The sequence below is a fragment of the Phyllobates terribilis genome, unplaced genomic scaffold (assembly GCF_046119375.1).
Source record: "Phyllobates terribilis strain yellow unplaced genomic scaffold, ASM4611937v1 Scaffold_11__3_contigs__length_659146591, whole genome shotgun sequence".
NCBI classification, from domain to species: domain Eukaryota; kingdom Metazoa; phylum Chordata; class Amphibia; order Anura; family Dendrobatidae; genus Phyllobates; species Phyllobates terribilis.
The window spans coordinates 549,022,805-549,035,886 of NW_027362771.1; the positions used below are offsets into that span (position 1 = coordinate 549,022,805).

The window sequence follows — 13,082 nt, forward strand, 5'->3', positions numbered from 1 at the left end:
TGTTGAGCGAGTATGTTCTGTTAACCCTTTCGCCGAGTACGCTCGCCGAGCACCGAGTATTTATAGCTGCTTGGTGATATGCTTGAATCACTCCCGTGTGCATGATTTTGCGACTGACCATTTTATTACATGGGAGGAATGTCCATTTCTTGCACATTCCTCACATGTAATAAAGCTGCCAAACAGTTGCAAATCATGCACACGGGAGCGATTTAACCTTATCACCGAGCAGCTATAAATACTCGGAGCTCGGCCGAGCGTACTCGGACAGAACATACTCGCTCAACACTACTCCCTACCATTTTTGGGGTATATCATCTCTGAGACCGGACTGCGGATGGATCCCGAGAAGGTGTCTGCTGTCTTAAAGTGGCCCCGACCTGAGGGGTTGAAGGCTATTCAGCAGTTTCTGGGATTAGCTAACTATTAGCGCCTCTTCTATCGGACTGCTCCCATCTCTGCTCTCACCCGTAAAAGGGCAAATCCCAGGGAGTGGACTTCCGAGGCGGAAAGTGCCTTTGTCTCCCTTAAGCAAGCCTTCTCCTCTGCTCCAGTGCTACATCGTCATCATTGCAATAAACAGTTCTTCTTGGAGGTTGATGCCTCTACCTCCGGGGCCGGAGCAGTGCTCACCCAGAAATCCTCGAACGGGCGAATGGTGACTTGTGGCTTCTTCTCCAAACTTTTTTCTCCGTCCGAGCTCCATTGGAGATCGAGAACTGCTGGCCATCAAATTAGCGCTGGAGGAGTGGCGCTACTTGCTTGAAGGGGCCCTGAATTCGGTGGTCATTTACACTGACCATAAAAACCTCGCTTACTTGCAGACCGCCCTCAGGCTAAATCCGCGTCAGTTTTCTTATAACAACCATGTGAGTGAGTCCTCTGCCAAGTCTCCGTTTTTTGTGGTTTACGGTCAACACCCCTGTATTCCGGTTCCCGTCTCTTCTTCAGTGGACAATCCTGCCGCAGAGTCTCTCGTCAGTGACTTTTCGGTGATTTGGGAAGACACTAGATCTGCGCTTCTACAGTCCTCTGAGCGGATGAAGAAACACACTGATAAGAGACGTCTGGATCCGCCTCTTTTCCGTCTGGAAGACAAGGTCTGTCTTTCCTCTAAGTATGTTCGCCTTAAGATGCCTTCTTACAAGTTAGGTCCTCGATTCATTGGCCCGTTCGAGATTCTGAGCCAAATTAATCTGGTGGCGTACAAGTTGAAACATCCTACCTCATTACGGATCCCCAACTCCTTCCATGTATCACTCCTCAAGCCTGTTATCCTCAATCCTTTCTCTGATGATCTGGGTACCGTTCCCGTTCCAGTCAGCGCTGAGGAGGTTTTTGAGGTAGAGAACATTCTGGCTACCAAGAGGATAAGAGGAAAAGCCTTTTTTCTTGTAGATTGGAAAGGGTTTGGTCCTGAGGAGAGGTCTTGGGAGCCCAGGGAGAACATTTATGCTCCTCTTCTTCTTGAAAAGTTTCTTGCGGGCTTGAAGAAGAGGGGGCATAAAGGGAGGGGTACTGTAGCATCGGCGTCTCTGCCTCCAGCCCTACTCACCACTGCGGCTCCGGTCCAGCGTGCCCCGCTCCCCCTCCCGGCCTCATCTCCGCGTCTGTCCGGGGTAGATCCGAGCATAGATCCCCGGTCTCTGTACTTCGGGCACGCGCGCTCCCTTCCTCTTAAAGAAGACGCGCGTGCCGTCCTGAAAAGTCCCCGGCCAATGGCCGGGGGACTGCCCCTACTTAAGGCACCTCCTCCATAATGGAGGTGCCTGTGCAAAGTTGTTGTTTGTGTGCTAACACTCTCTCCAGCCCTCAGGTTGCAGTGCCCACCTGTCTGCCTATCAGCCGTGCCCGCACGCCTGTCTGTCTGCTGTGCCCGCCTGCTTGTCTACCCGCATCACCTGCCTGTCTACAAGCCGTGCTCATCTGCTGTGCCTGTGAGCCATCAGTCCCGTGGGAGTCGCCTGCTCCCACACAAGGTCGGTCTCAGAGTGGCACCTGGTTCACCTTCCTGGTCCCTCCTTGGTTCACGGAGTCGACTAAGCCGCCGTGTGGCTAGGGTTGATCCGGGTAGGCACTTAGTCAGGCCCTTCTGGTCTCTCCTTCTATCACAACACAGAGGTTCCACCACCTGGATCCGTAACACATAATAAAAAATAAAGCCTAGTTTTAGCTGGCTGGGGGCAGGACACTATAACTTCAGAGGTTCCTCCTCCATGGAATATATACTATATTACTACACTCCAACATTTAAATTACAACACCAAGAAGGAAAAGTCATGGAGGTCTGGAAATCACAGGACGGACAGACATGTTAATAATCTGCAAATGATAAAAAAATGGAAACAAAATTTTCAAAAAATCTCGATTTATTCAGCATAGAGTATGAGCGCCACATGCAGAAATCCCGCACTTACAGTCTTGGTTGCTTTTAATGAGGTTATTAATGGTCGTCTGAGGAATGTTCTTGGCTGAATCATCAAGATCCGCTGTTGGCAGCTCCCTTTAAGAATGTCAACCAATGATGTGCTGGATGGTAGACAAGTCTGGAGATGCAGGGAGAATGGTTAAGCCATGCAGACTGCTCACAGTAGCACAAGCAACATGTGGTCTGGCAATTGCATATCAGTAACTTGTCTGTCTATCCATAATTCCACAAGTTTTACTATTTGGTGTTTCAGTTTCTATGTTGAGTATATATCAAAGAAAGATCTAAAAACTTTTTTTTTTTTTTGCTATGAAATCATTACATAGAGGAGTTTTAACCTTTTTCCTACCCAGGACTTGGAGGATTCCTGCACACCACGTTAACATCCTTACAAGTCCTGCTCTTTTACCTAGTGTACAATGTGCAAAATATAAAGAATTGCTCCTGAATTCCTCACCTACTTCCAACCAGCACAGAAGCGGTTACTCCTAAGCTAGCAAGCAAGCAAGCGCATTAGTCGGGGAGACAAAGGAAAGCGTGCTGTAGTGCCTCCCAGAATCCTTTGCAGCGTTGCCATGCACTGCCTGTGAGCAGCATGCTCTGCATGTGTCAGGCTGAGCAGTTGTCACAGAAACACAGCTTTAAATAATGTAATTACTGTAGAACATGGAACGCAAAGACCGATACCCATCATACCCCCCCCTTCGCCCCAGCTCCAAGGAACGTCTGCTCTGCTGCCTAACCGCCGCGTCTTGCCTCTATTATATCCTTATTACGAGGACCATTAAGTGTTTCCTGTACAAGAAACATGGCTGGTTAACTATTTCTGTGCTATCTTCCAGTGCAGTTAATCTAGATCGTCAGTGTGCACGTGAGCAGTTACATCTTGTACATTTAGGCTTCTGTTCACATTTTGTGGTGAAAGCAAAAAACATGCAGGGGACTTTTTCTAATTTTTGCAATCGTAAAAAATGAATATATATAAAACAATATAGTTGGTACTTTATTTTTATTGTATGCAAACAGGGGGTTTACATTTTATTAATTTATTTTTTTTAATATAAAGGACTTGCTATACAGCGACATACGCGTTGAATCCATCCATCAGAGGTAAACGTCAGTCGTTGAGTGAGCAGAAGTTAATTTAGGAGCTTAAAGCCGTTAATACGGTGGGAAAAGCTGCCGGTGTATAATGAAGGCCAAACATCTCCATAGGGCGCATCACACTAGGTTGAAAGAGTGTCCTTTTGGCCTACAGGTCGGAATATGTCAGTAGAGCTTTTTTCACACTGTATTGAAAATCTGCACTAGATGGCTTTTTCCTGTGCAAAGGGCCAGCAGAGAAAGAGAGTATGGTGCAGTATGCGTTTTTTCATATTATGGCCTATGGACGATATGTGGCACTTTATAACTATAGAGCGGTATAGTGAGTCTTTTGTCAGATGTATATGGTAGATCTCCAACTAAAGGCTCAGACGCGGTCTGCACAGAACCTTAGCGAGGTCTTTTTAATGTGGATTTTGAAGCTGATCCGCTTCAAAATACACATCAAAGAGTATTGAAGGCTTTTCGCTGAGTTTTTGGAGCAGAAACTGGCTATGCGCACAGTTTTTCGAGGAGTTTTCAGAGCAGAAACTAAACGAAAATTGAGAGGAAACTCTTCAAATCCTCCTTAAAAATTCAAAACTCCTCAAAAATTTGAAGGTTCTGCTCAGTTTTTTGAGTAGTTTTCACAGCAGAAACTGTGTGCACATACACAGCCAATGGCTATGTGCACACAGAGTTTTTTGAGAGGCCAAGTTTTCCTAGACTAAGCCGTTTCTTAAGGAGGGTTTGTATGCGGCTTTTTCGTGCGCTTTTTCAGACAGATTCTTGTAGGGACTCTTCTATCCATAGAAAATATAATTTGATTTAGAATTTAATGTTGATTTACATCTCTATGGATAGAAGAATATCAATTTAGGGTCAACTAGGATAATAATAATAATATTTTTTTATTTTTATAGCGCCAACATATTCCACAGCACTTTACAATTTTAGGGGGGACTTATACACACAATACAGAATAAGCATATCTCATATCGAAAGGAGTGAGGGCCCTGCTTGCAAGCATACAGTCTATGAGGAAATGGGGGAGACACAAAAGGTAGAATGTACGTATACTGTATAATGCAGCCTTGATATACTAAATAGGATAAATAATACATGGACTGGTCGCCAGCCAGTGTACATGGTTGGTATGAACCTGAAATTGAAGATTTTAATATGGGCCAAAACTGGGACGGACAGATAGTGTGTTGAGGCAATACGCCAGTCTAAAGAAATGGGTTTTTAGGGTCCGCTTAAAACTGTGGGTATTGGGAATTAACCGAACTGTCCTGGGTAGTGCATTCCAAAGAATTGGCGCAGCACGCGAGAAATCTTGAGACGGGAGTGGGAAGTTCGGATTATGGAGGATTTAAGTTTTAAGTCATTGGCAGAACGGAGGGCACGTGTAGGGTGGTAGACTGAGACAAGGGAGGAGATGTAGGGGGTACTGAAGCATGGAGCACTTTGTGGGTAAGCGTGATAAGTTTAAATTGAACTCTATATTGGATGGGTAACCAATGCAATGACTGGAACAGGGAAGAGGCATCGGTGTAGAGGTTGGTGAGGAATATGATCCTGGCTGCTGCGTTAAGGACGGATTGGAGAGGGGAGAGTTTAGTAAGAGGGAGCCCGATAAGTAGAGAGTTGCAGTAGTCCAGACGAGAATGAATAAGAGCTACAGTAAGAGTTTTTGCCGAGTCAAAGGTGAGAAAAGTTCTGATTCTAGAGATGTTTTTGAGTTGTAGATGACATGAACGAGTGAGTGATTTGATGTGAGGAGTGAAGGAAAGATCTGAGTCAAAAATGACCCCAAGACAGCGGGCTTGTTGCTGGGGAGTAATGGTTGAGCCACAAACGGAAATGGCAATATCGGGCACAGGTAGGTTAGTGGAGGGAGGAAAGACGAGTAGTTCAGTTTTTGACAGATTCTGTTTTAGACTAAGGAAGGACATAATGTTAGAGACAGCAGAAAGACAATCACTGGTCTTTTGTAGTAATGCAGGGGTGATGTCCGGAGCAGAGGTGTATAATTGGGTGTCATCAGCATAGAGATGGTACTGAAAACCGAATCTGCTGATTGTTTGTCCAATAGGAGCGGTGTATAAGGAGAAAAGAAGGGGGCCTAGGACTGATCCTTGAGGAACCCCAACAGTAAGGGGAAGTAGGGAGGAGGAGGAGCCGGCAAAAGACACAGAAAAGGAGCGGTCAGAGAGATAGGAGGAGAACCAGGAGAGAACAGTGTCCTTGAGGCCAATAGAGCGGAGCATAGTGAGGAGTAGCTGGTGATCCACAGTGTTCAATGCTGCAGAGAGATCCAGGAGAATCAGCAGGGAGTAGTGACCATTAGATTTAGCTGTTAGTAGATCATTAGAGACTTTAGTGAGGGCAGTTACAGTAGAATGTAAAGAGCGGAAACCAGATTGTAAAGGGTCAAGAAGAGAGTTGTCTGAGAGATAGCGGATGAGACGGGAGTGGACCAGGCGTTCCAGGAGTTTAGAGATAAAGGGAAGATTGGAAACATGTCTGTAGTTGGCCGTGCAGTTCTGGTCAAGGGATGGTTTTATAAGTAATGGATGTATGTTGGCGTGTTTAAAAGAAGAGGGAAAGATACCAGATGAGAGGGAGAGGTTGAACATTTTAGTTAGGTGAGTGGTGACAGCTGGAGAAAGAGACTGAAGGAGATGTGAGGGAATAGGGTCACTGGTGCTGGTGGTAGGGCGAGAAGATGCAAGGAGCCTGATCACTTCATCTTCTGTGACTGGTTCGAAGTCAGAAAGTGAGCAAGATACAATGTGGCGGGGGAGAGCATGCATAACGTTTGGGGATTGGGAGAAAATTTCCTGTCGGATATGGTCACTTTTTTCTTTGAAATAATTGGCCAGATCGTCTGCGCTGAGGTCGGTGATCAGGGCCTGTGCTGTTTGATTGAGGAGAGAGTGAAACGTGTCAAAGAGTCGTTTAGGATTATTGGAAAGTAAGATGATTAGGTTCTTAAAGTAGGTTTGTTTGGAGAGGTGAAGGGCAGAGTTATATGTTTTCAGCATAAATTTATAATGGAGGAAATCTTCGGGCAGATTAGATTTTCTCCACAGCCTTTCAGCGCACCTGGAACACCGCTGGAGAAGACGTGTTTGCAGTGTGTGCCAGGGTTGTCGCCGTCTATGCCGAATTGTTCTTTGTGTAGGAGGTGCGGCTTCATCCAGGGCGCATAGCAATATTTAATTATAATGCTTCAATGCAGAGTCAGGACATGAGAGGGAGGAGATTGGGGCCAATGATGATTGCAACTTTTTCATAAATTTCTGGGTGTTAATGGCCCGTATATTTCTATAAGTGTGGAAAGTGGGGAGGTCTTGAGTAGAGTCACAGTTCTTGACAGAGAATGAAAGAAGGCTGTGGTCAGAGAGAGGAAGAGGAGAGTTAGTAAAGTCGTGTACTGAGCAAAGCCGGGAGAAGATCAGGTCCAATGTGTTCCCGTCCTCGTGTAGGAAAATTAGCAAGCTGTGAAAGGCCGAAGGAAATTGGCAATTTTTTTCCTGGACGTAAACCGGATGATTTTTCTTACGCTTGTGTGGATCCAGCCTAAGGACGTGTTCACACTGAGTCTTTGTACTAATTTTTTTTTTCTTTGATTTTTTTTTTTTTTTAAGCCGAAACAAAGTGGAAACTCTCCAAAATTCTCCTCAAAAACTTGGAATTTCCACGACTTTGCTGAAACTGTAGATAAGGAAAATATGCAGCTTCACAAATTCTCCAAAAACTCATTGGGGGAACTTAAGGTAAGGCACTGTGCACACTGAATCTTTTTGCTGAAGCAGAAACTGAGGAGAAAATACAAAATTTTTGAGTAGAATTTGGACATTTTCTGCTCTATGGCTATGTGCGCACAAGGTCTTTTTCAGGTGGATTTTGCCCTGAATCGGCCTGAAAAAGTGCAGCAAAAGGGTCCCATGAAATGAACATAATGCACAGCAATGTCAAAACAATATTTTTGTGCACATTTTTCGTCTCGTGTCACTTTCTTTTAACCACTTCAGGGTTCGGAATCCCCATGTTTTCCCCCTTGCAAAAAAAACCACCTATACTGACCTCTGGTGCTGGCGCTGTTCCAGCGGCTTTGACACTAGTTCTCCCAGGGTCGATCTCTGCGGCCCCTTCACTGTCGCCTCCTTCAGACAAATCAGACATTTGGAAGAATTGAGAGAGCAACCGCAGCTGTAACTTCCTACGGATCTCAATTGTGTCGTATGGAAGGGAGAGTGAAGCCAGCGCTGATCGGTCTGAGATAATCATGTCATGCGATCCCATGAAAGCCACTGTTGAAACGGCACCCCACTAGAGGTGAGTATAAGGCCGGGGTCACACAAGAGTAAATTCTCTCATGTCAGCGAATCGGGTCGATGACCGTAGTGACACTCGGATCATACTCTGATCCAAGTGTCAGCTTACTGTGACCCTATTCTCTCAGATGAGAGAATCGTAGCACAGGTGAGAAGATGGAGAACAAGATTTCTCCATCTTCTCCATTGAGTCCGCAGCAATCGGACTGCACTCAGATGTCATCTGATAAAACATCGGATAGCACTCGTTCGATATATACTCTCGTGTGAGCCCTTAATGTTATTATTTTACTTGGGGAAACATATGATTGAGAAGGGGTTGTCCGAGTAGTGGAAAACCCCTTTTAAAGTTCTGATTTCTAATTTGTTTTACTGATCATTTTAGAAAAGGGATTGGCTTTGTTTTTAAAGTGTTAATTTGGTAAAATGAATAGCAAATTTTCTAGTCTTCTTCTTCTCTCGTTCTAGGATGAGGTCTATACTCTGATAATGGTCGATCCAGATGCCCCCAGCAGACAAAATCCAAAATTCAAGAACTGGAGACACTGGGTGCTCGCCGACATACAGGTGACTGGGAAGTGGTCTGCTAATCTCTCCAATAGTTTGAGCTGCTATATCAGATATATACATTTTTTTGTTTTGCATATAACGCCTTCAGAGTTCTTCTGTCCTGAAAGAACACTTTTAAAAAGTCAGTACCTATAGCTTGCTGCATTTGGGTTATAAAAATAAAACGCCTGGGTACTGAAAAATGCTAAATGTAAAAACACCACAAAAATTGCACTTTTGTGTTTTGTAATCTCCTGCCTATAACCGCCCGCATCTGTCAACAATGTTTTTGCTGCAAAAAAAGATATGATTCATTCTTAAACATTGTTTTCCTTCATTTTTATTTTTTGCCAAAAATGATTGGGCCTGGATTCATCAAAGTTTTTACACCACTAGAAAGCTTTGAAAAGTCACATAATTTTGGCGCAGCTGCACTAAAATGATTCGACTTCTGGTGTTCTCACACCTTTTTCACCCAGCTACGACAACGTGGGCGGAGCTGAGGCGGGACATCAAATTGATGACGAGCAGCAGTGTTCGCTATGCCACAAATCTTACTCCTGCAGTGACCGGAGTAGGATTTGTGACGAGGAGCACATGGAGGTGTGGCGCTCCTGATTCATGAAGAGGCGTCTGACTCCAGACCATCTCCTCACGACCGGCGTGAACAACGCCAGTCTTGATTAGAGATGAGCGAACCCGAACTTTAAAGTTCGGAGTTCGTATCGGACACTTAGGGTAAGTGCACACGTTGAGTATTTTGTGTGCAGAAATTTCTGCACCATTTCTGCATCTCTTGGCAGAAAAACACAGTCTCAAAAAATGTTGCGATTTTGCCACGTTTTTTTCAGTGCATTCAATGGGTGAAAAACGCACAGAGAATTGACACGCTGCAGATTATATTTTGCACCAAATCTGCAAGTCAAAAATAGTCAACGTGTGCATGACACTTCAGGTTTCTCATTCACTTTGCTGGCATCAGGTTTTGTTAGCAGCATGGCAAATCTGCACCAAATCTGCAACATGTCCACACAGCCTTAGGGTATGTTCACACAGGGTGTTTTTGGTGCAGTTTTTTTTCTGCAGGAAAACCTGCACTCTTGGCAGAAAAGAAGCAGCATCAAAATCGCAGGGTTTGGTGCATTTTTGCTGCATTTTTCAGGATCCCAAAGTTCAGTTTTGCTTCCACCACAGAAACATGAACACAGGTCACCAATGCAAGACATACAGTTGAAACCAGAAGTTTCTATACACTATATAAAAAGACACATCCGCATGTTTTTCTCAATATCTGACATGAAATCAGAATAAACCTTTCCCGTTTTAGGTCAATTAGGATTACCATAATTTTTAATATTTGCCAAATGCCAGAATAATGAGAGAGAAAAATGCCTTAAAACATTCTCTATTACTTACTGCAAAGTCAAAAGTTTACATACACTAAAATTACTATTCCTTTAAACAATTCTGGACTGCCCATATGATGATGTCATGTGTTTGGAAGCTTCTGTTTTTTTGATAACATCTCAGTTAATTAGAGACACACCTGTGGATGTATTTTAATGCACACCTGAAACACATTGTTTCTTTGTGCAGCATCATGGGAAAGTCCAAAGAAATCAGCCAAGATGTCAGGAAGAGAATTGTGGACTTGCACAAGCCTGGTTCGTCCTTGGGTACAATTTCAAGATACCTGAAGGTGCCTCGTTCATCTGTACAAACAATTATATCCAAGTACAATCAAGATGGGAATGTCCAGCCATCATACCGCTCAGGAAGGAGACAGGTTCTGTGTCCCAGAGATGAACGTGCTTTGGTCCGACATGTGCATATGAACCCAAGGACAAAAGCAAAAGATCTTGTGAAGATGATGGTGGAAGCTGGTAAGATTGTGTCAATATCAACAGTGAAACGAGTACTGTATCAACATGGGCTGAAAGGCCACTCTACCAAGAAGAAGCCATTACTCCAAAAGAAACATAAAAAATCCAGATTAATGTTTGCAAATGCACACAGGAACAAAGACCTTAATTTTTGGAGACATGTCCTGTGGTCTGATGAAACTAAAATTGAACTTTTTGGGCATAATGACCATCTTTACGTTTTGGAGGAAAATGGGAGAAGCTTGGAAGCCTGAGAACACCATCCCAACTGAAACACAGAGGTGGCAGCATCATGTTGTGGGGTTGTTTTGCTGCAGGAGGGACTGGTTCACTTGATAAAATAGATGGCATCATGAGAAAAGAAGATTATGTGGCAATACTGAAGCAGGATCTCAAGACATCAGCTAGGAATTTAAAGCTTGGGCGGGAATGGGTCTTCCAAATGGACAATGACCCGAAGCATACTGCCAAAATGGTAACAAAGTGGCTTATGGATAATAAAGTCAATGTTTTGGAGTGGCCATCACAAAGCCCTGATCTCAATCCTGTTGAAAATTTATGAGCAAATCTGAAAAGGCAGGTACCAGCAAGGCGACCTACAAACCGGATCAGTTACACCAGTTTTGTCAGGAGAAATGGGCCCAAATTCCGACCAACTATTGTGAGAAGCTTGTGGAAGGATATCCCAAATGTTTGACCCAAGTCATTCAGTTTAAGGGCAATGGTACCAAATACTAATGAAATGTATGTAAACTTTTGACTTTGCAGTAAGTAATAAAAATGCCTTAAAGCATTCTCTCTCTCTCTCTCATTATTCTGGCATTGGGCAAATATTAAAAATTATGGTAATCCTAATTTACTTAAAACTGGAAAGGTTTATTCTGATTTCATGTCAGATATTGAGACAAACATGTATATGTGTATTTTTATATGGTGTATGTAAACTTCTGGTTTCACTGTATGTGGAACCATATTACCATATTAACCAGAATTACAAATGTAACAGTGGGGGGAGGTGAATTGGTCGGGAATAGTTTACCTAAGACATTGGCACAGAGCATTGAGTTTGTAGGACACTCTTTACTTTCACGCTTTGGTTGGCCACTGAGTTGCTCAGGCTTTGTTCAATTGTTCAATTTCACACCTTGGTTGGCCACAGGTATTGTTCAATCTCACACCTTGGTCAGCCAATGTTTACTTTGTACACATCACTAATTTAATTAAACTGTGCTAATCCAAACTGCCATCTCATGTGACCAAGACAAGATGGTAAACTTGGGAAAATCACAAGAATAAATATGTTTCACATACTGCTGTACTTGCTTTTTTTCACTAAAAACAGCAAAACCTGATACCTGCAGCGTTTTTTCCACATTTTTGCACTACCCATTGTTTTCAGTGGGTGAAAAATGCTGCAAAACGCTGAAAGAAGTGACATGCTCTATTGTGCAAAAATACATGCAAAGCACAAAATACTGAGGACAAAAAAAACAAACTGTGCATGAAATCTCATAGATTTAGCTGGTACTATAAAACGCAAGTGAAAATTTGCATAAAAAAATGCTGGAAAAAACGCTGAGCGTAAACATACCTAAGTGTCCGGTGCTGAACTCCGAATACGGACTTCAGCCGGAAGTCTGTTTTGCCGTTCGTCAGTGTCTGGCGTTTGGGAGGAGAGAGAAACATTTCCAGTTCCAAAGTTTGGGTCCCCATTGTTTTCAAAGGGGTTCGAGTTCTGGTACCTGAACCAAACTGTAAACTTAAGGTCGAGTACCAGAACCCAAACTTCCACGGGTCCGCTCATCCCTAGTCTTGATGCATCGGGCCCATTGTTTCCAAATGTAAGCAGAAAGTTAATAGTAAATGATACATGCACTACACAATTTTTCAATTCTGGTGTTTTTGTTTCACTTTGGTGCATGGTATTTTTGGGAGTTTTTGCCATTTGCTTCTCTATAGGACATAAAGAAAAAAACACAAATCATATGAATGAAAACATGAAATTGGTATTTTTTAAATAAAAACACAAATCTGTGAAGGAAACCTATGAAGTCTAAATTCGGTGTTCACGCTGCAACAATAATAATTCACTCCATAATAAACAATTATGTGTAAAGACACTCTAGAATACGGAAAGTATATAAAGCAAGGAGACAAGTGGAATAATAGACACTACTGTGACATAATACATCCCTCAGATCACAACTAATAAATGGGGGGAAGGGTGGGGAGAAGAGTAAAAGTAGATCACTCCGATTATTTTTACATTTTCCTATCACACAGACTAATGGTGACAATAGAAGATAATGGCTTCTAATTGTGCCAACCTGTTATCCACCTCTTCTTATTGTCTCTCCCTGCAGTAATTACAGATATTGCTCCTCCCATTGGGGGTTAATGAGATATTCTAGCTAGTTGACATTACTAGAATAATTAGTCCAAGCATCGGTAAAATAAGATTGTTTCATTTCGACTATTTTTTTCTTTTTTTTAAGACATAGGAGAAGCTGATTATGTGCAAATCATCTTCACACCACGGATAGAAGGCAGCCATCATAATTATCACTGATGTTTTTGACACCTGCTCCTGGCTGTGGAGAGAGCAGTAAAACTAAAATTGGCACCTGAAATGCTCCTAAAATGTGCTCATATCATACACTGTATGGACACAAGTATCGGGACACCCACAATCTACACCTCTAGGAGCCTTTTTGACCTCCAATTCTGCATCCATAGACATTGATGTGTAGTCCGTCCTTTGCAGCTAGAACAGCTTCCACTCTTCTCCAAGAT

At 43.2% G+C, this 13,082-nt stretch overlaps 1 protein-coding gene across 7 annotated transcripts in view; it reads left to right on the forward strand.

Moving 5' to 3' along the window:
• PEBP4 (phosphatidylethanolamine binding protein 4) overlaps positions 1 to 13,082 on the forward strand; it is a 110,756-nt gene that overhangs the window by 71,725 nt on the left and 25,949 nt on the right. For 6 of the 7 annotated variants that reach the window (XM_073654025.1, XM_073654026.1, XM_073654021.1 and 3 more), the window contains one exon: positions 8,326 to 8,424. In XM_073654025.1, the coding sequence (XP_073510126.1) occupies positions 8,326 to 8,424 (99 nt within the window). Of the gene's footprint in view, positions 1 to 8,325; positions 8,425 to 10,002; positions 10,228 to 13,082 lie in introns of those variants that run through there. The other variant, XM_073654027.1, reaches the window with a different exon arrangement.